The following is a 27,901-nucleotide window of genomic DNA, read 5'->3' on the forward strand; positions in this document are numbered from 1 at the left end:
TCTGGAATCGCCCGTCTTTTTACCAGCCGGATGGTGTTCATCCGAACTCTCTTGGTAGCAAGATTTTAGCCGCTAACATGCACCAGGTCGTAACCAATTCCACTCCCAGCTGACTCTTGTTTACCAATCATATTTCTTCTTCTACTCATAAACGCTGCAATGACAATGTCACTACCATCACCTACAGGCCAATACCAGCTGCTCACAGTACCACCACCCTCACTAGCTCCCCCTGCAGGCCCTCATTATCTGTTATTGACTTGGCAGTGTCAGACCACTACTGTGTCTATTTTAACATCGCCAGTTCTACCCAGTGCGCTCCTTAGTGTAGTGGTACACACGCCTGAGTTGTGTGCGGGCAGCGTGGGATCAATTCCCGCTCAGTGACAGTGTCTATGTGTGCCCTGTGACTGGCTGGCGACCAGTTCGGGGTGAAGTCTGCCTTCGCCCATTGACGGCTGGGATAGGCTCCAGCAACTCCCCGCGACCCTATATAGGATAAGCGGTTTGGAAGATGACATGACATGACAGTTTTACCCATCTAGCAGTCCCGGTGAGATCAGTGAAGAAACGCTACCTATCTTCTGAGGTGGCTGCAACTTTCCCATTGAAACCATCACCGGCAGACGCTTCCCTTGCACACACAAACAACATCTCGGACCCACTATCCAGAGATTTTTTAAACCTTTTAAACTGCTTGGATTTTAAACAGCACGTCTTGCAGCCAACTTAATTAAAACAACAAAAACAAAGACTGTACCCCCGTGGAGAAACAATGCAATCAAAACATCAAAGAGAAAATGCAGGAGTGCAGAGAGGAGGTGGAGAAAAAGAAAACTTACAGTATGAAATATTATGCGAACAACTGAAATCCTACAATAAAACAGTCAAACTGGCAAGATCTTCCTATTTCTCAAACCTCATTACAGTCAATAAAAACAACTCCAGAGTTCTCTTCTCCACTTTTGAACTTTTAACTAGTTCTTATTTTAATAAGTCCCCACAGAGACCAACAGGCGCTCTCTGTGAGGACTTTGCAGACCACTTCAGAAGTAAAAGCGATGACATGAGATCCAGTCTTTTAGCCCGTCAAAACACAAGTTTTAATAAACCTGGACAATCATATTTACATGAGGAAACACTGGAAAGTTTTGCCCTGGTTGATGCAAGGACACTTTGTCGAGTTTTCTCCCAGGTAAACCCAACAACCTGCCTTTTGGATCCAATTCCCACATTTCTTTTTAAGACATTTTATGGATTTTTTGAGGAACAAATTTTAAATATAGTCAATTGCTCTTTTCAGACTGGCGTCTTCCCCGCTGCCTTTAAAACGGCAGTGGTGAAGCCCCTTCTGAAGAAGAGCAATTCTGACCCGAGCGTTTTTAATAATTACAGACCTGTATCCAACAAGATTTTAGAAAAACTGGTTTTCATCCAGTTGAATCATTTTTTAAATACAAACAATATTTTGGAGAAATATCAATCTGGTTTTAGGATGAACTACAGTTCGGAGACTGCTCTTTTAAGGATTTTAAATGATATTAGGTGCACTGCAGACGAGAGAAAACTCACAGTCTTGGTGCTACTGGATCTAAGCGCTGCTTTTGATACAGTAGATCACCAAATTTTATTAAATAGACTTAAAAATCTAGTGGGCATCTCTGATACTGTTTTTAACTGGTTTTATTCCTATCTCACAGACCAATATTTCTTTGTAGGTATGGATACTTGTTCCTCCAAAACCCATGAAATTAAATGTGGGGTTCCCCAAGGTTCGATTTTGGGCCCCCTACTTTTTAATCTCTATATGCTTACCCTTGGGGATGTCATCAGGGGACACGGCATCAGCTTTCACAGCTATGCTGATGACACACAGCTGTATATTGCCGTGTCTCCTGATGACACAGGACCCATTGATACCCTTTTAAATTGCATTTTAGATATCAAGTCATGGATGGCAGATAATTTCCGACAGCTCAATTAGGACAAAACTGAGGTTTTAGTTATCGGTCCCGAAGGTCAGAGAGAGAAGCTTTTACCAAAACTACACATTTTTAATCCCTCACATTGTGTGAAGAACCTTGGCGTCATTTTTGACTCTGAGCTCAGTTTTATTCCTCATATTAAAAATGTAACCAAGATTGATTTTTATCACCTTAAGAATATCGCCAGAGTTCGCCCGTTTCTCTCTCAGGCTAACACGGAAGTGCTGATGCATGCCTTTATTTCCTGTCGTTTAGATTACTGTAATGCCCTGCTCTCTGGCCTCCCGAAAAAGAGCATTTCACCACTGCAACTACTGCAGAATTCAGCCGCTCGGGTGCTGACGAGAACCAGAGGGCGGGAGCACATTACGCCAGTTTTGAAATTGCTGCATTGGCTCCCTGTGTGTTTCAGGATCGATTTTAAAGTACTTTTATTAGTTTATAAATGTGTTAATGGTCTTGGGCCATCTTATTTATCTGATTTGCTTTCATCATACCAGGTCCGCTGATAGTGTAGTGGTACACACGCCTGAGATGTGTGCGGGCAGCGTGGGATCGATTCCCGCTCAGTGACAGTGTCTATGTGTGCCCTGCGACTGGCTGGCGACCAGTTCAGGGTGTAGTCTGCCTTCGCCCATTGACGGCTGGGATAGGCTCCAGCAACTCCCCGCGACCCTTTATAGGATAAGCGGTTTGGAAGATGACATGACATGACATGACATGGCAACCCAAACATATTATTTTTCAAGAATATGCTCTATGTAAGCCCACTAGTTGAAACAAGTGTGGAATGAGAGTTAATCCACCTGTTTTAAGGCATCTCCTTTCTGAGAATACCCTTTCCGGTCTGACGATACCCCTGTCTGAGATTACCGCTCCTCCAGCCAGATACCTCTCCTCGCTTCAGATGTCTTTTGCTTATTTGGAAACCGTGCTGAAAGCGGAAGCCAACCCAAACATTTTTTTCAAGAGTATGTTCCCAGCAGGCCCACTAGTTGAAACACGGCATTCTGATTAACATTGAGTTTGTGGAATATAAGTTTAGCAGCAAAATGCACTTGTGTTTAGCCATCTCCGGGGGCGGCCATTTTGTCTTCTGTCGACTGAAAATGACACCAGAACTGCTCACAACGACCAATCACGGCTGACCTTTTTTCTGAACCTGAGCCGTGCCTGCTTCTTTAGTGAAAAAGTAAAATCCATCAGGTCAAACATCATCACAAACCAGCAAAATTCCAAAATGATGCAGCACTTAAAATCACCCAGGAATAATTCGATTACCATGGCAGAATTTGATACAGTGGATCAAGAAACTATAACAGATTTGGTTCAGCAGCTGAAATCATCAACTAGCTGCCTTGACCGTCCAATTACCGTCAGACTTTTTCAAAACTATTGCGAAATCTGTTCTAACTGAATTACAGCGAATAATCAACTGCTCACTTCAGTCAGGCAAATTTCCTAAACCACTGAAAGTAGCTGCCGTCAAGCCCCTTCTAAAAATGGGAACGCTGGATGACTCCTTGTTAGTAAATTACAGACCCATTTCAAACCTTCTCTTCTTATCAAAGATTGTTGAGAAAGTGATTTTTAATCTTAACCCAGCAAATTCTTGAACTCAAACGGACAAAGTACGAAATGACATCAGATTGAACTCTGACGCAGGGAATGTGTTGGTACTGGTTTTATTGGATCTCAGTGCAGCATTTGATACAATTAATCCTAACATACTGTTGAACGGGTTGGAAACTTTGGTGGGATTAAATGGAACAGTCTGGTTTAGGTCTTACTTGGAGGAAAGGAGTAACTGGATGAACCAAAATTTCCTTCAGCTAAACAAAAACAAAACAGAGGTAATTGTTTTTATCAATAAAGAAAAGAGGATTGGTGTTAGAAAACACCTGGAGTCACTGTCTGTAGAAAGCAAAGACCAAGTCCTAAATCTTGGGGTGCTGATAGACTCAGACCTGACTTTCAGCAATCATATCAAATCAATCACTAAAAGAGCCTTCTACCAGCTGAAAAACATATCCAGACTGAAGGGTTGCATGCTCCTAGCAGACCAGGAGAAAGGTATCCATGCTTTCATCTCAAGTAGACTTGATTATTGTAACGGTCTTCTGACTGGTCTCCCTCAAAAGAGCATCAAACAGCTGCAGTTCATTCAGAACGCTGCAGCTCGGGTTCTTGCCAGAACAAAGAGATTGGAACATATTACTCCAGTCCTAAAGGCTTTACACTGGCTCCCGATTAACTGTAGAATATATTTTAAAATTTTGCTACTGGTCTATAAATCACTGAATGGTTTGGGTCCTGAATACATGAATGAAATGCTGATTGAATATAAACAGTGTAGGGCTCTGAGATCTGCAGACTTGGGTCAATTAGTGGAGCTCAGAGTTCAAGGTAAACATGGTGAAGCTGCATTCATCTGTTATGCTGCACACAAATGGAATAAGCTGCCAACAGAAGTGAATTCAGCCCCGAGTATAAATGCTTTTAAATCCAGGTTAAAAACATTTCTTTTTTTTTTTACCCCTCATACCTTTGACTAAAGTACTCTAAACAATTTCAAAACAGGCCATTAAAATTGATTGTAAATAGTAAGGTTTTTATTTTCTGAGTAGATATCTCTTTTTGTTGTTGTAAGAATGCACAGTTTGGTGTATGGTGCTTGTGTGCTCACTTTGTATTTCTCATGTTTTATGGAAAATGTTATTGGTTTTGATTAATAAAGGTTTAAAAAAAGATAGTAGCCTACTGTAGTTAGTTGCAAGGAAAATAAGTTAAAAACAATTTACTACTTAAAAAAATATATATTTTATTTATATATATAGTACATTATCAAACAGGAAAACATCTGGCATTCTTCAGAAAACACAGAAAGTGTGTTGACAACGGCAACACTGTAGGACAAAACACATAGTGGTACGCATTCGTAAAACTCTAATAAAGTAGATACTTTCATATTGTCTTGCCCCAGTAGGAAGGTTTTTCAACTTTTATTTTCCGTGCAACTAATCACAGTAGGCTACCATCTCCATCCATCCATCATTTATTTATTTTTAATCACTATCCAGCAAAATTAAACACTTCTCAATGAAGCACGAAAAATACAAAACCGAGCAAATGATTACACCAACCATTTTGGTGTATGTACAATCCAAAAAATACACGTAATAAGCTCTCTATATCTTCATTACAAAAAAACAGTTAATTTGCTCTAAATTTTGTCAGAGAAAATCATTACAAGCATTAATATGTTTTAAAATCTTTATTTCTCAAAACCAGCATCTAATCATATTTTCCATAATTCATGAGGATTACAAATTGAGCACACAAGCAACATTCACCGAAATGTGCATTCTAACAACAACAACAACAACAACAACAATTACAACAAAAAGAGAGGTCTATTCGGGAAAATAAAATCATCATGCTATTTATTATTTTAACAGCCTGTTTTGTTTCAAGTCTCTTCAATGTCCTTCTAAAATGTTCCATTTTTATCAAAGTGTTGTTTAGTACCTGTTTCCTATTTTGTTTCACTGTCCCATAGTTAATGTCTCTGTATTACAATTGAGGTGACACATGATCTTTCTCAGATATGTGTCATCTTCCAAACCGCTTATCCTGTAAAGGGTCGCGGGGAGGTGCTGGAGCCTATCCCAGCTGACAATGGGTGAAAGGCAGACCACACCCCGAACTGGTCGCCAGCCAGTCGCATGCTTTCTCAGATATCCACTTCTGAAATGGCTACAAAAAAACGAACTAACTAAATAATAATCATAATAATAATAATAATAATAATGATCATAAAAAAATTGACACATTAAACGCTGATTAAGGATAGATTAACATTTTAAAATGAGTTTCTCTACCTTTGGGTGGAGTTAGGTATTTCGTCCTAATTAAAAACAAATTTCTTTAGTGTATTCATTTAATAGAACTTCATTTTTGCAGATAACGAAAATATATTAGACGGGAGGACGCTTCATAAGAATCTATTAGTACGTAATATATATATATATATATATATATATATATATATATATATATATATATATATATATACCTGCGACCCTTGTGAGGATGGTATAGATAATGGATGGATGGATATATATATATATAGAGAGAGAGAGAGAGAGAGAGAGAGAGAGAGAGAGAGAGAGAGAGAGAGAGAGATACAGATACATACATATATATTTTATGAAACTGCACTGCTGATTACGCAGGCATTATATAGGTATTTTGTTCTAGTGTAGTTAGCTATCAAATATGGCCGACTTTCTGCGCATCTGCGCATGTGCGAGTTACATCGTGCAGGGGTCACAGATCGTGTATTTGACACGGGCCTCCCCTTCAGGAGGGTGCTATGTTTCACCGCCATCTTTCTGTTACCCGTGATGAAGGAGACAAACTTAGCGAACATACTGTAGTTCCTATGTGATGGACCGGTCCGTCGATCCGTCACTGACAGATGGGTATTTTGCTGATGGTCGACGAATGACGGGACAAATATTAAATGACACAGATTAAGCATTGAAGGAAACCCCTTTATTTAGTTCGTCATCCGTCATCAATCCGTCATTAGTTTATTTTTCGTGGCGAGGCCCACCGCGAGCATGAGGAGGAAAATAGTGAGTTGTTGTTGTTGCTTCGGGGACAGATTTGAGTGAGGGACCAGGCTGGGAAACGGCTTCTAAAATGCAGTGAGTCACTATATTTCTCTTCAAACCTCGTCGAGGTGGGGGGTGTTCCTCGTCGCCCATTGTAGTGTAGACACTGCGCTCCGCTTGAATCTGCTGGGCATGTAAGCTCTTTGTGCCTCTTCAGCTTGTCTGATTGGGAACGTTGATGACAAGCTGCTTATATAGAGAGCTGCCCTGTGCCAACGCTTCTTTCCAATTGGTGGCCTTGGGAGGGAAAATGGCCATCCAATCAGTGCGCGCTGTGTGCAGCAGCCCTCCCATCAGCATGATGGCGCAGGTGGGTCGGAAGGTTCAGTTGGACTGGCCGACGAACGGCCTCTTAAAAACAGGGGCGGACCGGCTTATAGATGGGTATTATTTTTCTTCCCCGGGAAAAATGACGGATGATGGACGACAGAAGGGTACATTCGCTGCTGACGGATGACGGACGCTCAATTTTTCGAAAAAATGCTGGGCTCTGGTTCCTCCACATCATGACTACATTGCAACGCACTTACTTTGTCACTTGAGGGAATACTAGAAGTCATTTGTGATGACATTTTGCTTGTACGTCTGTTGAAGAAATTGGTGGTAGGCTTGCGACGTGTGGTCCCTTTGAGACACCGTGGTGCACGTGCTTCAAAATGCATGCGCTTCAAGCTTAGTTCGTTGCATTCTATTAGTTCACCACTAGATAGGGTTGGGCACCGGGAATCGGAAACCGAGTGGAAGTGGGACTAGCATTTCGGTTCTCCCGGAATCGTTCGGTTTTTAAAATGTTGGTGCCACATTTCGATTCCTAATCCGTTTCACGGAGGAAGCCGCCCAAAACAAACAAAGTGCCATGGCGTGGATCAATCGACAGACACGAGAGTAGTACAACCAAAAGGAAATTTGTGTGCGTGCCGCACCGGCAAGCAGCAAGTGCAGAGTCTGCCGACATCACACAGACAGCAACGAGGACTACAGGATAATGCTCGCGGGGTGTGATGATTATGGATGTTCGACATAGGTCAAAAGTGTGGCTGCGCTTCATAAAAAAAAAAAACCAATCTACTCAGTGGAACATGCAAAAAGTTAATCTCGTGCTAAGTGTCGTATTTTGTAAATATGTGGGTTCGACAGAATTTGTGAGTACAAATTATAATTGTGAGGGTTTGACTTCTTTTGTTGAGAGTATGAATCATAATTGTGAGGGTTTGACTTCCTTTCTTGTGAGTACGAATAAAAATTGTGAGTGCATTGTTTTGTCAATACGACTCGCTTCTACGACTACGAATCTTCACTACGCACGAATTGCCAGCTGAGGATACGAATCACTTTGTGAGAGGACGAATCTGTACAACATGCAAATTAGGATGACGTCACGCAGGCCACAGGCAGGTCCCAAGGGGATCTAATCGATCCGCGATTCCTCCCTGCGCGCATGCGTAGAGAAGAAAACAAAGATGGTGAACGCGAGTGGAGCGGACGGCGCTTCCATCGGCTCAGGAGACACATCTTCACAGCAGGTAAAGTCAGCAACGCGTATATACAATTTATTCATATTTCATAAAGTCGTTCTAGCTCAATTAATAGCTTTGGACTCACAGGCTTACTGCTATAGATTGCAATCTAATGACACGTTTCACTGTTAGCATTAGTACGTGGCTAACGTAGCTCTGTTTTCAAGGTTTAGTCATCTGTATGCATAATTTAGCACGACAACAAAAATATGTTTATTTTATGGATACTGATAATAGTTCTTGCTAAATCGCTCCCTCCGTTTTTATTGATTAAGTAGTTTCACAAAACACACAAACAAGGACATTGTAATGTTTAATGCAAAAGAAGAAGTATTGCACAAAATATGTCTTGTATAGTGTAGACATCACAGAGGGCTATTTTGTTATACTTCGAGCTAGTTTAAACTGAAATGTAGTGACACAAGTGAGGTTTATCATCTTTAAACATTTTATTGAGTGCTGTTGTCCTAACATGTTTTTTGGTACAATTATTACATATTCATAAGTACAGTATACTGTGCTTGTAGACGCTTATGAGGTAGTGTGTGTTGTGTATATTCATATTGAGTCGGTTGTAATATCTTGAGATATTAATAAATATATGCACGCACGTCAGCTTCATAGGAGTGGGCTTTAATGCAGGTGACTTAACATTACACAGTGCTGACTGGCAGTTCACTCTGCGTCTCCTCAGTAACTCTGGCATATCCAAACCACCATCAGTCTTTATTGGTACCTAGTTGTGTAACAGTTGAGTCACTACTGTATATAACATCTAGGCGTTTCTCCTGCCACGTCAGAGTTTGGACGTGGATGGTATCGATTGCACTTCTGCACTTTCGCCTTCGAATCTACCTCACCTGCGCGTTGCGTTTTTACTCTTTTTAATTTTTGGAGACTATTTTTATCTTATTTTTTATTTATTTAAATTTTTGTTAATCTCTGGGTCGCTTGATCTCGCGGACTAGCATACAGCTAGCGTGAGACGGAAACGGGCTAGCTTGGGGCTAGCTTGGAGCTAGTGTATTAAAATGCCTTCAGACGACAGCGACGAACACAATGGCCTGCTGGAGAAGGCAAATAAGACAATCTCTGACCTAAGAAGGGATATTCGTCGTCTCTCAGAGGAGCTCCATGAGAAGGAATCGGTCATCTCTTGCTTCGCGACCCGTTTCCCCGAACTCTCCGCGGTGGTCATGAGAAGGCGCGCTCGTGAAATCCTGTCGGCGACAATGACGGCTGAGGCGGCTGGCCTCTCGGACACGGCGAAGTGGGATCCAATTGCCTGCCCGGGGCCATCCTGCTCGACACCGTTGCAGAGTGACACCTGGGTCAAGGTGGTGTCCCGCGGCCGGAGGGCCGGGGAGCAACCCCACCGCCCCCAACTGGTCCTGGGGAATCGGTTCGCCGCCCTGGCGAGTGAGTCTCCTGTTCCCATCACTGCACTACAGCAGTCGGAGACACCGACTGCTGCGTCCGACGCTGGGGCTGTGCTCCCAGGGGCTCCCTCGGATTCCCCGCCACCCACGGCGACGACCTCGGCCGGGAACCCCATGTTGGGCGGGTCCGCCGGTGACACGGCCGTCCACTCACGCGTCGGGCTGCTCCGGGACGCGGTGTCCCGGTACAAGGGTGGTCGTCATCACCAGCATCATCGGCGACACTCATCGGTGTCATCCACCGTCTTCACTCGGCCTCGGCGGAGCCATCCTGGACAGTGGGGTCGTGAATCTTCCGCCGGTGGTGAGTCCCTTGGCGTTCCCTCCTCACGTCACCCACCGACCACCGTTATAATTGGCGACAGCACCATTAGACGTACTCACTATCCCGGCTGCGTCACCCGCTGTTTTCCCGGAGCGAAAGTCATGGACATAGTTAACATCCTGCCGGGTGTTCTTGACTCTCTGCCATCATCCATTACCCGGCTCATCGTTCACGTTGGGACAAACGAGACAATACGCCGACAGTCTGAGCAGACGAAGAGAGACTTTCACGCCCTCTTTGCCTTGTTAAGAACCTGCGGTCTCTCGGTCTGGGTGAGTGGCATTTTGCCGGCATTGTCTCGCGGAGCCGAGCGCTTCAGCCGCCTTTTAAGCTTGAACACGTGGCTCCTAAGCACTTGTGGCCACCTTGACTTTGCTTTTATTGACAACTTTAACCTATTCTGGAATCGCCCGTCTTTTTACCAGCCGGATGGTGTTCATCCGAACTCTCTTGGTAGCAAGATTTTAGCCGCTAACATCCACCATGTCGTAACCAATTCCACTCCCAGCTGACTCTTGTTTACCAATCATATTTCTTCTTCTACTCATAAACGCTGCAATGACAATGTCACTACCATCACTTACAGGCCAATACCAGCTGCTCACAGTACCACCACCCTCACTAGCTCCCCCTGCAGGCCCTCATTATCATTACCACTATCGGACAATTTTCCCATTGAAACCATCACCGGCAGACGCTTCCCTTGCACACACAAACAACGTGGTTTTAACAGTGGTAATCTAGTATATGTTAATACTGCTCATTCGTACCACCATGAGCGCACGTCCAGCACAATAATTAATCTGGCCGTGCTGAACGTGCGCTCCCTTTTAAACAAAACTTTTATCATAAACGACCTGATTTTAGACAATAATTTACATGGTATACTTTTGTCTGAGACATGGCTTGGTACAGATGCTCCAGTTGCTCTCAACGAGGCTTGCCCACCGAATTTTAACTTTTTATTTTCTACAAGGGATGGCAAAAGAGGAGGCGGGACTGCATCAATTTTTATTAATACTCTTTTATCAAAGGAGATCATTTTTAGCAGCTATTTATCGTTTGAACACCATGCCTTTGTTTTTAGCAGTCCCCCTATTCTCTGCATTACCGTCTATAGACCTCCCCATCATTCCACTTCTTTTATTACAGAATTTTCAGAATTCTTATCCATTTTATATTCCAGTTATAACAGGATATTAATAACTGGCGATTTTAATATACACATGGACAACATCTCGGACCCACTATCCAGAGATTTTTCAAACCTTTTAAACTGCTTGGATTTTAAACAGCACGTCTTGCAGCCAACTCACAACAGAGGACACACCCTGGATTTGGTTATAACCTATGGCTTGTCTGCTGGTGTGTCCTCTGTTGTTGACTTGGCAGTGTCAGACCACTACTGTATCTATTTTAACATCACCAGTTTTAACCATCTAGCAGTCCCGGTCAGAACAGTGAAGAAACGCTACCTATCTTCTGAGGTGGCTGAAAATTTTATCGAGATCTTAAAAAACACTCCTGCTGACATTTTACCTGCACCCTGTGATCTTATTGTTGACAATTTTAACCTACATCTTAAATCATCATTAGATTCAGTAGCTCCACTTTTAATTAAAACAACAAAAACAAAGACTGTACCCCCGTGGAGAAACAATGCTATCAAAATATCAAAGAGAAAATGCAGGAGTGCAGAGAGGAGGTGGAGAAAAAGTAAACTTACAGTACACTATGAAATTTTATGCGAACAACTGAAATCTTACAATAAAACAGTAAAACTGGCAAGATCTTCCTATTTCTCAAACCTCATTACAGTCAATAAAAACAACCCCAGGGTTCTCTTCTCCACCTTTGAACTTTTAACTAGTTCTGATTTTAATAAGTCCCCACAGAGACCAACAGATGCTCTCTGTGAGGACTTTGCAGACCACTTCAGAAGTAAAATCGATGACATAAGATCCAGTCTTTTAGCCCGTCAAAACACAAGTTTTAATAAACCCGGACAATCATATTTACATGAGGAAACACTGGAAAGTTTTGCCCTGGTTGATGCAAGGACACTTGTTCGAGTTTTCTCCCAGGTAAACCCAACAACCTGCCTTTTGGATCCAATTCCCACATTTCTTTTTAAGACATTTTATGGATTTTTTGAAGAACAAATTTTAAATATAGTCAATTGCTCTCTTCAGACAGGCGTCTTCCCCGCTGCCTTTAAAACGGCGGTGGTGAAGCCCCTTCTGAAGAAGAGCGGTTCTGACCCGAGCGTTTTTAATAACTACAGACCCGTATCCAACTTACCGTTTTTAAGTAAGATTTTAGAAAAACTGGTTTTCATCCAGTTGAATCATTTTTTAAATACAAATAATATTTTGGAGAAATATCAATCTGGTTTTAGGATGAACCACAGTACGGAGACTGCTCTTTTAAGGATCTTAAATGATATTAGGTGCACTGCAGACGTGAGAAAACTCACAGTCTTGGTGCTACTGGATCTAAGCGCTGCTTTTGATACAGTAGATCACCAAATTTTATTAAATAGACTTAAAAATCTAGTGGGCATCTCTGGTACTGTTTTTGACTGGTTTTATTCCTATCTCACAGACCGATATTTCTTTGTAAGTATGGATACTTGTTCCTCTAAAACTCATGAAATTAAATGTGGGGTTCCTCAAGGTTCGATTTTAGGCCCCTTACTTTTTAATCTTTATATGCTTCCCCTCGGGGATGTCATCAGGGGACACGGCATCAGCTTTCACAGCTATGCTGATGACACGCAGCTGTATATTGCCGTGTCTCCTGATGACACAGGACCCATTGATACCCTTTTAAGTTGCATTTTAGATATCAAGTCATGGATGGCAGATAATTTCCTACAGCTCAATGAGGACAAGACTGAGGTTTTAGTTATCGGTCCCGAAGGTCAGAGAGAGAAGCTTTTACCAAAACTACACATTTTTAATCCCTCACACTGTCTGAAGAACCTTGGCGTCATTTTTGACTCTGAGCTCAGTTTTATTCCTCATATTAAAAATGTAACCAAGATTGGTTTTTATCACCTTAAGAATATCGCCAGAGTCCGCCCGTTTCTCTCTCAGGCTAACACGGAAGTGCTGATGCATGCCTTTATTTCCTGTCGTTTAGATTACTGTAATGCCATGCTCTCTGGCCTCCCGAAAAAGAGCATTTCACCACTGCAACTACTGCAGAATTCAGCCGCTCGGGTGCTGACGAGAACCAGAGGGCGGGAGCACATTACGCCAGTTTTGAAATTGCTGCATTGGCTCCCTGTGTGTTTCAGGATCGATTTTAAAGTACTTTTATTAGTTTATAAATGTGTTAATGGTCTTGGGCCATCTTATTTATCTGATTTGCTTTTATCATACCAGCCCTCGCGGATCCTGAGGTCCTCTGGCGCCGGCCTTTTATTTATTCCAAGGGTGAGGACCAAAATGCATGGCGAGGCTGCATTCAGCCATTTTGGTCCTCACCTTTGGAATAGCCTGCCAGAGGATGTCAGGTCTGCAGAGACTGTTGATATTTTTAAGAGGAAGCTCAAGACACACCTTTTTAGTTTGGCTTTCAACAACTTTTAAATAATTTATCTTTTCTTTTGATTGAAGATAATTCTATGTTTTGCTTTGAATGTTTTAAAGCACTTTGAGTTGCATTTTTATGTATGAAAAGTGCTATATAAATAAAATGTGATTGATTGATTGATTGATAGTATGTATAAAAGCAAATTATCAATCCCCTTGGAGCAAATTTGTGATTATAGTGTATTCCTAGGAAAATATATGAAATGTCACTGTGTGTTTTATACGCATCACATTATAGTTTGTCAGTACTCTGAAAAAAACGTTGAATTTACTCAATTTTGACAAGTGGTTGCATGAAATAAAATCATCTGCATCCTATTAACTATCTCTTTTTCTTTTGTAGTTTCTTCATTCTGAGCAAATCAGCCCAGCTGCAGCACTTTGTAAACCACCCCCGAAGTCCACTGCAGTATCATCAGCATACCTACCTGTTCAGCATACCCCATTACGTTTTCTCTTGAAATTATTTTAATGTAAATGTTATGCATGTAACGATTTACTCCAGCCCATATTCAAGTGTCAAGTAGGGCTCAAACGATTATTTTGCTAGTCGACTATTCACCAACAGTAGTTGCGATTAGTAGACCGAATCATATGTAAATTGCGGCATAATCACACCAGCAAGCAGCTGGTCTTATATGACTGACTATCGGTAGCTTACAGCTAGAATTCTTTAAGATATTGTAGAAAATGATAAAGACAAGATGATAGTATATTCAACTTGTATTAAACTGTGCAGGTTGTACCAGCATTCCGGTATTTGAAATTGAGGGTGATATTGTGCCATATATGTTTTTAGTTGAATGTTTCGTGCATTTTAAAATGGAACCAAAAACTATACACTCTGCTGAGTTGCACTAATACTATGAAACTACCTATAAATACTGAAGGAAATACCGTACCTGTAGACATATTTCACTCTTCTTGGGCACCAATCCTTTTTTCTCCAGCGGGAGACGATCAGAAAAATTAGCGTAATTACATAAACGATGCGTCGACAATTTTGATCTCTGACGTCGTCATGTTAGTCAACTAATCTTGGCAGCTCTAATGCCAAGTAATTTACGCAATGCGCGTATGCAGTTTGTTTAGAGCAGAAACATGAGAGGCTATAGTTAACATGCCGTTGAGAATCGATTCTTTTATTTTTTACATCGACGTATATTTTAAGCAGTTTAAATAGATTTTAGATGAATGGTTACATCCCTAGAAAATGTATCAAACAATGTGTACATTCTTCGTGCGTCAGAGATAAGATTTTAAGTGATGTGCATAAATACAATTTCACACAAAAAGTACTGCCTGTTCATAGCGACCAATGATATTGAATAATAAATGTTATGCCTACAAATAATAGACCTGTTGAATTAATACTATGATGTCTATTATATTAATGCAATTTAGTACTCATGATTTTGTCAAGTATTTGAATTTCTTTGTTGTCATTTTCTTGTGGCGCTGTTTCAATCTCCACGTCGTCATTGACATCGTGCCCCAAGACAAGCGGTCCATCTGAGGGCATGTGTTCATCGTCGATCTAGATTGTCATCAGTGTTTGCCTCCATCTCCACCTCTGTTGTTTTTTCAGCCCACTCCGTCTGGATCTCAGCCGTCACCAGTGACTTGCAGTCACACTCTGACTCAGCATGCATTGTCAGAGTTGCCAAAGAGATCATCCTGGACATGACTGTCTCCATTTCTGAAAATACAATTAAATACCAAATTTTATCATGCAAAGTATACTGTTTGAGATGATGGTAACTTGGAGAATATGTAATCAAAATATATTGTTAGCTGCATATCGTCGCTGTCATGTGAAAAACACGTCCATTTTTTTACAATTTTCTTATTTTTGCATGCATGGTGTTTCCGCGTTACAGACATTGCATTAACGTGAAAATTAAAATTATTTCCAAAATTGGACGTAAGTGTTTCTCACAGGACAGCGACGATATACTGTATGTTGAAAAGAAAATGAATTGGTGTTACCCTGTCTTTTTGATCGAATCAATACAAATACTGTTCTTGAGGCATGGCATGAGCCATCTTGTTGCTACTACTATAAATGAAAAAAAAATATATATTGAAACTTATATTTTCAATTAAAATGTGCACAGCCTTTTTGGCTTGTGCATGAAACCTTCAAAATAGATATACTGACAGTCAATGAGATTTTAGCAGTACAGCATTGTACACTGGGATTTTTTGGGGAGTGTAAAATCCATTAATGTGTACTGATATATGATTTGCTCTTGTTCATATACAACCCAAAAATATAAGTACCCCCACCTACAAGTTTGTACCACAAGAACATCAACGACAATAATTTGTTAGAAGATAAACCTCACTCGAGGTCACTACATTTCTGTTAAAGATAGCTCAAAGACAATCGGACTTAGAGACCCTATGTCTACAAACTAGAACTAGTTACCGGACATATTTTGCTTAAGTTTTTCTCTTTTGCATTAAACACTACAATGTCCTTGTTTTTTTCAGTGGGTTCTGTGAGGCTACTTAAATTAATCAATCCGCTCGTGTTCGCCATCTTTGCTTTATTCTCTACGCATGCGTGCAGGGAGGAATCGCGGATCGATTAGCTCCCCTTGGGACCTGCCTGTGGCCTGCGTGACGTCATCCTAATTTGCATGTTGTGCAGATTCGTCCTCTCACAAAGTGATTCGTATCCTCAGCTGGCAATTCGTGCGTAGTGAAGATTTGTAGTCGTAGCGAGAGTCGTATTCACAAAACGATGCACTCACAGTTTTTATTCGTATTCACAAGAAAAGTAGTCAAACCCTCACAATTTTGATTCGTACTCACAAGAAAAGAAGTCAAAGCCACACAATTTCTATTTGTACTCACAAACTATTACTATTACGGATACAAATCGTTAATCACGCATATGCCTTTTTGACAGTTATTTTACTCCATAATTCCTGGCATTCAAAATATAAGCATCCCAGCAAACCATACACAACACAAACAAGGTTGCACAACTCCACTTACATGGGGTACAGTTGTTAGAATGTTCCGTCTTTGACTCTTTGCGTCGTTCTACCGGTGTTCTGAAATCCCTTCCTCCCCGTTGAGACGTCCTACAATGCTTAGTGTGCTTGCGCACGTTTGCTCACAACGCCGACAGTAAAGTGGGGTCGCCAGCTCCTAGTCCGACCATCAGTCAAGTAATACGGACCACACTGCAGTCAGAATCGGGTAAGTATACAAATGAAATAGGATTAATGTCCACATCGAGCACAAGTTTTTCTTTTTCTTTGCACACTTGGCTTGCCCATGGGTGTTAACTAAGTAGCATGCTAGAAACTGCATTATTGTATTGTATTTTCTTGAGGCGCTCCAAAATGAAGCCCTCTTATAGCTAATTCAAGCTCATAGGTTTGATATTAATTTATTTGTCAAAAATATCCATTGAGAAATTCAAAGGAAAATTCATAAACAGTAGAAACATTCATGCAAAACAACGAAAAAAAAAAAGGAATCGTAATCGAGAATCATTAGGAGGCGGAATCGAATCGAGGAACCGGAATCACCCAATTCAAACGATGCCCAAGCCTATCACTAGATGACACACAATTCTACACATTGGACTTTTAATATTTTTTTAGGTGTTTGATCTTTACCAATAAAACTTGAGGAGGGTCAAACATGTCATCTGATCTGTTAAAAATACCCAAGAAATTTTCCCCCCTAACTCACACTGAAAAGTCATCAACAGTCAAGAATGACCCACATTAGTCCAAGCACAGAACCTTGCGTGACCGACAGTCTGTTTTCAATTGAAGTGAAGAATGCCCATTGATGCAAACATTAACCTTTCAAGACATCATTGTCAGAGCCACATCTTTCATACAAGGAGAGCAAAGTGACATCATCGATCAGACAGGAAGCAGAGAAAGGACATCATCCCATCACAGAGAGGCGGAGCAACATTCTGACGTCATAAGGCAAATTTGGGATTTTCTATCAAAGGGCACCTTTGTCATAGGGTGAAACTGTGTCCCTCTTTGGCAAGATTGAGTGTGTCATGCTTTAATTTGGATAATTTGTCGCCACAATTGGGACACCTTTGATGTTCCAGAATGGAGTCGGAATGCACAGACAAGCAGGATGTGGTCCTCCCAATTGTGATGAAACATTTTGATAAAATCTCTTCGGCGCAGTGGTGTCTGCTGGCTGCCAAAGACTATGACTCGGACACGGGGGCCATCTTGGCTGACATGTGCACAGAGATTGCTCAGAAACTCTCAGCAGACACCCTGAAAATGTTCCTACCCCTGCTCCAGCAGCAGGGGCCGGCCGTGAAGTCCAAATGCATGGCCCCGGTCATGGACGGCGCCATGAACACCGCCTTCGCATCAGCGCTCAGCGTTCCCAAGCAGCCGTGTGAATACGCCAACAAGCTGGACTCACTGTTTGCAGATGAGATCTCCCAGAGGGTCAATCGGACTTTGGCGTTGGCCACCGACACAGACGCTGAGCCACTGGTACCCGTCATCTACGTCCCGGGGATGTTCACCAAGCTGGAGGTTCTATATAAGATGGTAAGGTTCTCCTGTGGTGCACTGTGGTCTTACCTGGGTCGCGTCGAATCCACCACACGGTGTTTGGGAGCATGCTGGCGTCAACACACCGGCAGCACTCAGGCGACAGAGAAGGAGGAGCCTCAGAGTCCTAAATTATCTTCCAGTCCAAAATCAGTAATTGGTGTCGGAGAGACGACAGAGGCAGTGACTGAAATCCTTCGCAAGTGGTCAGAGACCACAGACTTCGATTCTGCAGTTTCCCCAACACTTACCTCCTCAGACCTTCATGGGACAGCGTCTGACATCGTCACAACAATTACGGGTGACCTTCACTATGCCACCAACATAGACAGAAAGAGCAGCATGTCTGCCTGTCCTCATTTTGACCTGAGGTTGATCTTGAAGACCTTGACCAACTTTTTTTCTTCTCGAGAGCAGCCCACGCCCCACCAAGAGGTCCTCCGCAAAAGCAGCTTTGTGGAATTTTCAAAAAATCGATTTGCGAAACTTATGACAGATGTTACCTGTCCAGACGTGCAGAAGGAGTCCGACTTCCTGGTGGGGGTTCCGCGATGCTCGGCCCGTGGCAGCGCATTCAATCCTGAGCGATCCCTGCCCATCTCCAACCGGGAGACGCCCGGCAGTCCTCCCCCTCTCAACTTTGAAGGAATACAGGACGACATGAAGGACCTGTACGACAAGTTTCCCTTGGAAGGATCAAAAGTCAGCAAGACCCTAGACAGTCTTAGAGATGACATCACAACATTCTCCAAACAGCTGAGAGATAAAATTTACACTTACATCGAGGCCAACCAGGCCAGCATCATTGAAGAGTTTGCAGGTAGGCAATCGCCACACAGATCCAGTGAGCAAATAGCCCAGCATCCAGAGGTAATGAAAAACATTATCGAGGATTCCGTAGGAAAGTTTTTGCAGCAGGTGCTCCTCTGGATGGAGATGGAGCCAAGAAAGAGGAAGGCCAGTGCCAACGAGGTGTGCGGTGCATTAAAAGATATCGACACTCTCATCACCACCATTGTGACCTCGGAACCTGAAGCTTTCACTCCTCAGAGGGCTCTGGAGTCAGACGCTTCCCTGTCTGCATGTAACCAACAGGACCAGGACCACTCAGAGCCCATCATCACTGAGTCTTCGCTACGAGAGGTCACCAGGAACTTTGTTAGCATGCTGATCATCACAATGGTCAAGTGCTTTCCAAAGAAGGTCCGCAAGTCTCTGCAGCCAAATGACATGCTTCTGATCATCCGACGTCTCTCTGACAAAGTGCTCAAAATCAACTTGGCATCGCTCGCGGCTGAGGACATGGTCAGTTACAGCAGATTCATCCAGGCAGTCATCAAATACCTCTTCAGACAGTTTGGCTCTCGGGAGAAGTTGCTAGTAGCATTGATGTCTGATGAGCCGTGCTTTGATGATGCTGTGCTGACACACCTGACTAACACACTCAACAGCTGGCACGACAGAGCCGGGCAGAGCAGAATCAGGAGGTTCTTCTCCGCTGTGGGCAAAGCGCTCATGGGACCCTTCACGGTTTTCAGTCCGGAACGCTAACAACACTTTCCCGCCGAGCTCGTTTGGAGCTTTTGCTAAAAAGCATTCTTTGATTTTTAAAAACGTTTTTAAATTATTTTTTTAACCACAAAAACAGTCACACAGAGCAGGAAAAACTAGCGCTTGACACGCAGCAACTCTTCCAGACGGAAGGCTCAGCACTTGGGGGCGGTGACCAAAAGTCCCTGGAGCCAAGTTTCAAGCATCATTTTATGGCAAGACGATCGGATAAATTCTCTAGGAGTTGTTTGTTAAAATATGACCTCTATGATAGGCCAAAAAGGGTGCCAAATTCCAAAGGAATTCAAAATGACAGACTTGAGGTTTAGCATATGGCTCCAAAAGACTTTTTTTGTAGGTCTTGGGCTGTTACAAATGTCTCCAAATTTGCATGGATCTAGGTGAAACTGAATGCTTGGTCAAAAACTTGTATGGGGCGCTAGTGAGACATTTATTGAAAATTGTACAAGCAATCTCGAAAATATAGATTTTTATGCAAGGCCTGTTGTGTGCAAAGTTTCATGAGTTTTTTTTGGTATATTTAGTTCTGCGAAAACTAGCAAACTTTGTGTTTTAACTTCATGAAGACCTAAACACTCTTCTGAGCAATTAGGAGGCATCTGGTCAACCGTATAGGACACAGGTGTCAGGCTCCGTTCCTGGTGGGCCGCTTTCCTGCATGTTTTCCAAGTCTCCTGCTGCAACACACCTGTTTCAAATGATCAGGATAGTATCAGGCTCCTTCAGAGCTTGCTGATGAGCTGATCATTTGAATCAGGTATATTGCAGCAAGGAGAGATGGAAAAGATGCAGGAAAGCGGCCCTTGAGGACCCGATTTTAAGATAAGATTAGATAAGAAGGCCTTTATTGATCCCACAGTGGGGAAATTTTCAGTGTTACAGAAGCAACGATATAGGTCACACAGGGACGGCGGCATAATGTAGCCATTAATGTATAACATTAACGGCAAATATTCAGGATCAAACCTATGTAAATATACACAGTAACTATGTATGTATATACACACCAACATACATCTACATAAAAAGTATGAGGAGTATGAGTTTGACACCTATGGTATAGGAGGAAAACATCAATGACTAAAGCATGTATTTCCTTTTGTCTGTAGGTCACGCGGTCGCCGCTTGGGCCCTAATAATAATATTAATTTCTACAAAATAGGTACCTCGCAGCGGTAGCTGCACAGGCCCTAGAAATATGACACTAAAACAAGGGCAGAGTGTCAAGCTGTGTTAAATGCTCAGGAATATATGGGTGGTTCTCAGAAAGTATGCTTCAGGAGTGTAACGAAAGCCCAAAAATGAACTCGTTCAAAGCCAGTTAAAAATGATATATGTTTTAAATCAAACCTTCCTGCAGTGTGCTTTGCATAAATATGTTTTACCGAGCCCTTTGTACGCAAGAGATTGTTGAATGGCGTAATACGCCATTTCGCTTGGTACCAGAGCACCAAGGACTGAGCACTCAAGTAAAAATATTTTTAAACGAATTATTTTGACACTTGAAGAGCTTTGCTTTCATACAAATACTCTATATTCAGTTGTAAAACTGGTTCAAATTAACATTTGTACACAGAAAATTACCTTTGAATGGTGAGTAATGGTGAGGACAACTTATTAGCTGTTCGCTTTGCAAAATACAAAATGCCTGCTGCTGAACTGTGCATCGTTTAAATGCTTCTGAGCCACACACAAGAACACAATGAAGAAATAGTAAAAACAAATAAAACAAGCAAATTTAAAACAAAAATCAAAATGAGAAAGTCAGCCCAGCCCTGGCTTCAAGGCAACCTGGTTGATCCTGCCAATTATGCTTGTCTCAAAGGTTAAGCCAAGTTAAGGGCCGGCCCATAACTTAAAACTTGTAACCTTCCAAGCCAATGTATTATCGCAAGAACTCACCATTGTTGTTCTTTTCATCTCCTGTCGTGATAGTTGTATAAAAAACACTCCCGGTCCTTATAGGGATCTGTAATATCCAGATCTGGGCATCGCCAAACTGTCACAAGTTCCCGTCTGCATATTTAGCCGACCCACGTGGTCCCAGTCCGTCCCTAGTCGGTAACAGCCAATCGGTGTCGAGAACTTAATGTACGTCTCACACGCAGGGTGCCGCACAAGCAAACACGCTGCTAAATAAATAGAAAATATCAAATAGAAACACCAGTCACACACACACACACACGCACAGCGTGGTGATTGGGGAAATCAAAACAATATGGGGCACGTCATTGTGTCTCTGGGACCAAAAGGTATACAACACTAATTAATTTTTCTTTATTTGGCATCGTGTCAGGTTTGCGGGCACCTGCGTGTGACGTGTTACAGGTTAAGTCCGTTCTCCACACATTTGACTGACTGGGACCGACTGGGACCTTGTGGCAGATGGGAACTCCATGACGGTTAGCCGATGCCCAGCTCTGGTAATATCCAAACCTGTCCAGCTTGCACATGTATGACCTTTATGTCCTTTTCATCAAAGTGAGATTCACTTGAATTCACTTGGAGGAATGTTGACTGATAAACGGTAATTTCATCACTGCTCTCCATTGTAAATCTTTGGCCTGCCGCTGCTACCATCCTGCCAACATGGCTGCGTAAACAAATGTCCGCGGGAACAGTCACGTGATTCCAGAGCTCTATACTTAGGGCGTTAGATCAATGCCACAATTATGTAAGCGTAATGTCAAATACCCACGTAAAAATTTTAAAATGTGTTTTCCGTATATGTAATGTGAAATACCACGTACAGAAGTGTTTCGCGTGTATAATGTAAAATACCGCGTACAAAAGCATGTTTTGTGCATTCAAACGTATACAAAACCAAAACAAGATTGTTTTTACGCTTGAGTCTTCTCTCCGCTACGCGTACAACACGCTGATTCCCGCTTGGGATACAGGCGTTATAATTGTCCCACAATTGTTAACCAATCAGGAGCTGGACAGTAGGGCTAATTCTGATTGGCTGTTTTCTATCCAATCGTAACTAAGAGGTGAAGACAAAGCGGAAAAAAAATACCAACTCCTGGTGTCTCGAGGGACAATAACATTTAAACAAACAAAGACTCAAGTGTAAAAACAATCTTGTGCGTGTATGTGGACGGTTTTATGGACGCGAACCACATGTTTGTACGCAGTATTTCACATTACATACACAGGAACCACGTTTGTATGCAGTATTTCACATTACATATGCGCGAAACACATTTTTGTATGCGGTATTTGACATTAAGCTTACATAATTGTGGTATCAATCTGACGCCATATATACTCCCTGCGCACATGCTAACAATGATAGCACACTTACCTAGTGCGGCAAAAAAAAAAAAAACACATGCTCCGGGGTCACAGGCACCCCTCCCATGTTTCTGGTCCACTATTTCAGAAAGATTTAACTAGTAGGAAAAACAATATCAATCTATTTTATCAGGCGTTACCAATAAACTGGACACCACGCTTACTCAGTCGTCATAGAAAAAAAAAAAGTTACTAAAAATGTTAACATTATATTTACATAGTGAACCCATAGAACTTCCGGTTCAATTTACTAAAGTCGTTCCGATGGAAGTGTACAGTACATTACAGTGTAAATCAGAGATGGGCATTCTGTCCTAGGGACGGAACATTCCGTACCGGACGGACGCCCATTTTGTGGATGGACGGACAGATGATGAGAAGTCTTTTAAAAAGGAGGGACTAAGCAAGGACGCAAGTGGGTCTTAATTCATCGCTATTCGTTCCGAACAGGGTCAAGCACAGGTATCAGCTGACGTGTTGTGTTGGGTTCTTTCAAAAAAAGAAAGACCACTGTTCTCTTCCGCGATACCACAGAGCAGCCATGACTAAGCCTCCACAACACCGTACACTGCTCTTTTTCATGTGCATGCCCTCCTTGCAGTATTGTTCTCACAGGCATAGTCTGCCCTCTAGTGGACACCCATTACACTGACAAGGAAGAAGGTGGATAACAATTTTGTTTTGTTAACTGTTAACAATGAGTACAAAGCTTATCCCTCTGCATGCAAAGTATTGCTTGTCTGGGACATTTCAAAACTGTAAAAATCGATCAAAACCTGACGGGTCTGCCGTACACTGAAAGCTATGACCCAGATGTGGAAGACGTTCATTCTCCTCCTAAAATAACGTTGCGTTATTTTGCAATAATTCTTTTGATTGCGAAATAACGCAATAAAAACTGAAAACAACTTGTGTTCAAATGTTTTGTTGTTGTTTTGTGTTATTACGCAATCTTAGATATTATCATATGTCCCTGGCTTGCTCCATAATCATCATCTTCATCATCATCATCAAAAAGATTTTATATATATATATGTATATATATATATATATATATATATATATATATATATATATATATATATATATATATATACATATATATATATATATATATATATATATATATATACATATATACATATATATATACATATATATACATATATACATATATATATATATATATATACATATATATACATATATACATATATATATATATATATATATATATACATACATATATACATATACATATATATACATATATATACATATACATATATATATATACATATATATACATATATATACATATATATATATATATATATATATATATATATATATATACATATATATATACATATATATATATATATATATATATATAATGTAGGCGGCACGGTGGTCGACTGGTTAGCACGTCCGCCTCACAGTTCAGAGGTCGTGGGTTCGATCCCGGCTCCGGCCTCCCTGTGTGGAGTTTGCATGTTCTCCCCGTGCCTGCGTGGGTTTTCTCCGGGCACTCCGGTTTCCTCCCACATTCCAAAAACATGCATGGTAAGTTGATTGGATACTCTAAATTGCCCCTAGGTGTGATTGTGAGTGCGGATGTTTGTCTCTGTGTGCCCTGCGATTGGCTGGCAACCAGTTCAGGGTGTCCCCCGCCTACTGCCCAAAGACAGCTGGGATAGGCTCCAGCACGCCCCGCGACCCTTGTGAGGAGAAGCGGTACAGATAATGGATGGATGGATATATATAATGTGTGGGGAAATATATGTACTGTACATATGTAAACGCATTTTACCATGCACTGGCCTGCCTGTCTTAAGTCTCCATGTACTTCTACATTGCTACAGATTGCGAAGGTTCACTAAAAAGTTCAGTCACGTAAATTAATCTAAATCTTTACACAGTACCGGCGTTTGCAATGAAAAGGCTAAGCAGCCTACCACTCTGGTCGAGGGAATGGGACCATGGGATACGTTACTATTTTTAGCACAAAGGTCGAACCCATCTATATAATTGTGGATCTGAAAAACACATGAAAATCGCAAATGCATTCGTGTGAATAATTTTGAGACAAAACTCTCCCCATAGTCTGGAGCAGGCCCGATCGTGATATGACCACCACCAAGTGCAATGGATGAGATCATACGTTCTTAAATCTTTTTTTTTTACGCACTCCAGAAGAAAAATGTGAAGGAGTGTTGACAAATCTCGGACCAGTTAATGAATCCAGGACCATTCAGATGAGATAAGTGTTTAACTGAAAACAGACAGATGTCTCAAGGTGAATTCATTCCTTGGAAGCAACAGTATGTGTGCATGTATAGTGTTAATGCCACGGTGCCAAAACTAGGCCATACATGTTAAGATGTACACTTTCGGTGTAATTTGTACAGGTGGAAACACCTTTTCAAACATGTACGCCATATATCGCTGATTTGCGTTCACGTGACAGCAGCCATTCGAAAATAATGTGTAATGTGTAAGATTGTATACAGATATGTAAGGGCAAATTACAACTTTTGTAAGATTCAGTACACCCGGTTGACAAGTATGAACTAGGCACTCTGGCAAAACACAAATAACTTCTCAGATACCGGTAATTGTTTTTGTTGACCTGAATTTATTTTCATACCTTTTATTCCTAATTAAAGTGGAAGTCAACCCAAACATATTTTTTTCAAGAATATGTTCTGTACAGGCCCACTAGTTGAAACGGTGTTCTGATTAATTTTGTGTTTGTGGAATAAGTGTTAATCCACTAATTTTTAGCCATCTCCGGGGGCGGCCATTTTGTCTTCTGTTGACTGAAAATGACATCAAAACAGGCTGACCTGGCTTAGTCATGGCTGCTCTGTGGTATCGCGGAAGAGAACAGTGGTATTTCTTTTTTTGAAAGAACCCAGGCTGACCTGTTCTCTGAATCTGAGCCGTGATTGGTCGTTGTGAGCAGTTGTGATGACAAAATGGCTGCCCCCAGAGATGGCTAAAAACGAGTGGATTAACACTTATTCCACAAATGCAATATTTACCAGAATGCCATGTTTCAACTAGTGGGCCTGCATAGAAGATATTCTTGAAAAAAATATGTTTTGGTTGACTACCGCTTTAAGTAACAATAATAAGATTAAAGCTGTGAGCGGTGATGAATGGGTCCTGGCCTTTGATGGAAGTGCAGAGTAAAGCAAATCAGCATGTCGGGTGCAGAGTTATTGCAACTACAAATTTATTACCCTAAATGGCCACTTAAAAATTAAATGTCAGTCATCTTGTGTCTTTTCGGACAGGGCTTCTTGAAACTTTTTGAGACTCTGGTCATGACAAACATACTGAACAAATTGCATGTTGCAAATTAGTCGGACTAACTTTGGAGGCTGTATTTTCCAGGGGGAACTAAGGAGGTGTCTCTGCATCACAGCATTAAATAATACATTTTGTTTGCGTGTTCAGTTGAGGAGGTAAGGGGCCAGTCGGGGGTCTTGTTTGAGCCTTTGGTCCAGTGCACGGTACTTTTGAGCTGCTGATCTCTTGTGCCTGCAAACACACAACACATTGTGTCATATAACTGTGTGAGTGCACGTATGCGTGTGCGTGTGCGTGTGTGTGTGTGGGATCTACAGGCTGAGGCGTTTCTGGGCGATGTGTATCTGTCTGGTGTGCTGGGCGCAGTAGGCCTGGTACTCCTTCTCCTCCTGGTGGCTCATGTTCTGCTGGTTCTCCTGGTAATGTTCTTGGGTCTTCTGCAGTGCCTTGATCGCCTGCATGCATGCACACACGCTATGACATTTGACCAACACTGTCAGAGAAGTCCAGTAATCCCTCGCCACTTCGCGGTTTGAGTTTCGCAACCTCAGTGCATCGCGGATTTTCAAAAACTATTCATCAAAAAATAAAAATGAAAGATACAGCTATATCGGCAGCCATATTGTTGCAGAAAAATAAGTTGTTTCAAAGAGATGAGTTGAGTCGGTGGCTTTGTACACACCTGCAGGCACTCATAAAAGGCGCGTAATTGGTTCCCGGCGCGAGATTGACCAATGAGAGCACGAGTGAATTTATCCCGTGAGCTGATTGGCTGCGCATCATCGCAGCCTCTCGCTATTCTCGTCCACGCTCACAAACAAACAGCACTTTTGAACAACGTTCTGTTTGGAAACTCAAAACGTGATTCAAATATGCCGTTCGGTTAGTCAGAGTCAAGCCGGATAAGCGCATGGTAAACAGCTAAATTCATAAATTGTTAGCGGAGCGCACTCAGCGTCCCGGCAAGCACGACCTGCTCAACACAGGGACGACAAAACAAACAGCGTTCTGTTTGGAAACTCACAGAGCTGGGCATTTAAAGCGGAAGTCAACCCAAACATATTTTTTTCAAGAATATGTTCCCAGCAGGCCCACTAGTTGAAACACGGCATTCTGATTAATTTTGCGTTTGTGGAATAAGTGTTAATCCACTTGTTTTTAGCCATCCCTGGGGAAAATGACATCAAAACTGCTCACGACGACCAATCACAGCTGACTTGTTTCCTGAATCAGAGCCGTGATTGGTTGTTGTGAGCAGTTGTGATGTCATTTTCAGTCGACAGAAGACAAAATGGCTGCCCCCAGAGATGGCTAAAAACGAGTGCATTTTGCTGCTTAATTTATATTCCACAAACACAAAATTAATCAGAATGCCATGTTTCAACTATTTGGCCTGCTGGGAACATAGTCTTGAAAAAAATATGTTTGGGTTGACTTCCGCTTTAACTAAAAATTGAGCGTCCGTTATGCGTCATCTGTCTGCAGCGTGGATACCCTTCCGTCATCCGCTATTCGCCTTTTTTCCGGGGTTGTGGGGGGTGTAATACTACTCATCTATAGGCCGGTCCACCTCTAATTTTAAGCGGGCGTCCGTCAGCGAGTCCAACT

The 27,901-nt window shown here is 41.9% G+C and overlaps 3 protein-coding genes and 1 long non-coding RNA gene across 9 annotated transcripts in view; 2 read left to right on the plus strand and 2 right to left on the minus strand.

Moving 5' to 3' along the window:
- Window positions 1–8,113: 8,113 nt before the first annotated feature.
- On the plus strand, window positions 8,114–15,737 carry LOC147152459 (uncharacterized). Of its 3 annotated transcripts, none has more exons than XR_015088899.1 (2): window positions 8,114–8,187; window positions 13,888–15,737. XR_015088899.1 is itself a non-coding variant. In XM_086046601.1 (2 exons), the coding sequence occupies exons 1-2, from the start codon at window positions 9,213–9,215 to the stop codon at window positions 14,014–14,016; spliced, it is 1,134 nt and encodes a 377-aa protein (XP_085902727.1). In that variant the 5' UTR covers window positions 8,968–9,212; the 3' UTR covers window positions 14,017–15,737. The 3 variants fall into 3 exon arrangements, 2 of the variants coding, with proteins under 2 accessions (XP_085902727.1, XP_085902736.1); XM_086046601.1 differs by lacking the exon at window positions 8,114–8,187 and adding an exon at window positions 8,968–10,217; XM_086046610.1 differs by lacking the exon at window positions 8,114–8,187 and adding an exon at window positions 8,968–9,924.
- Window positions 14,660–22,971, minus strand: LOC147152460 (uncharacterized). Its single transcript, XR_015088905.1, has 3 exons — window positions 21,581–22,971; window positions 16,551–16,741; window positions 14,660–15,243 (listed from the first exon to the last, which is right to left on the minus strand). It is a non-coding gene; the product is annotated as an uncharacterized LOC147152460 (long non-coding RNA).
- Window positions 17,590–19,783, plus strand: LOC147152461 (uncharacterized). Its single transcript, XM_086046587.1, has one exon. It carries the CDS (start codon window positions 17,642–17,644, stop codon window positions 19,655–19,657), a length of 2,016 nt encoding a protein of 671 aa, XP_085902713.1. The 5' UTR covers window positions 17,590–17,641; the 3' UTR covers window positions 19,658–19,783.
- Window positions 22,972–25,767: 2,796 nt separating the features above from the next.
- The window catches only part of drc7 (dynein regulatory complex subunit 7), a 40,474-nt gene continuing 38,340 nt past the window's right edge, over window positions 25,768–27,901 (minus strand). For all 4 annotated transcript variants that reach the window (XM_086042557.1, XM_086042531.1, XM_086042548.1 and 1 more), the window contains exons 17-18: window positions 26,609–26,748; window positions 25,768–26,524 (exon numbers count right to left, since the gene is read on the minus strand). In XM_086042557.1, the coding sequence (XP_085898683.1) occupies window positions 26,437–26,524; window positions 26,609–26,748 (228 nt within the window). In that variant the 3' untranslated portion in view covers window positions 25,768–26,436. The remainder of the gene's footprint in view (window positions 26,525–26,608; window positions 26,749–27,901) is intronic.

The sequence above is a fragment of the Filicampus tigris genome, chromosome 1, assembly GCF_054856515.1.
Source record: "Filicampus tigris isolate MCC_2025a chromosome 1, RoL_Ftig_1.0, whole genome shotgun sequence".
Classification (NCBI taxonomy): Eukaryota; Metazoa; Chordata; class Actinopteri; order Syngnathiformes; family Syngnathidae; genus Filicampus; species Filicampus tigris.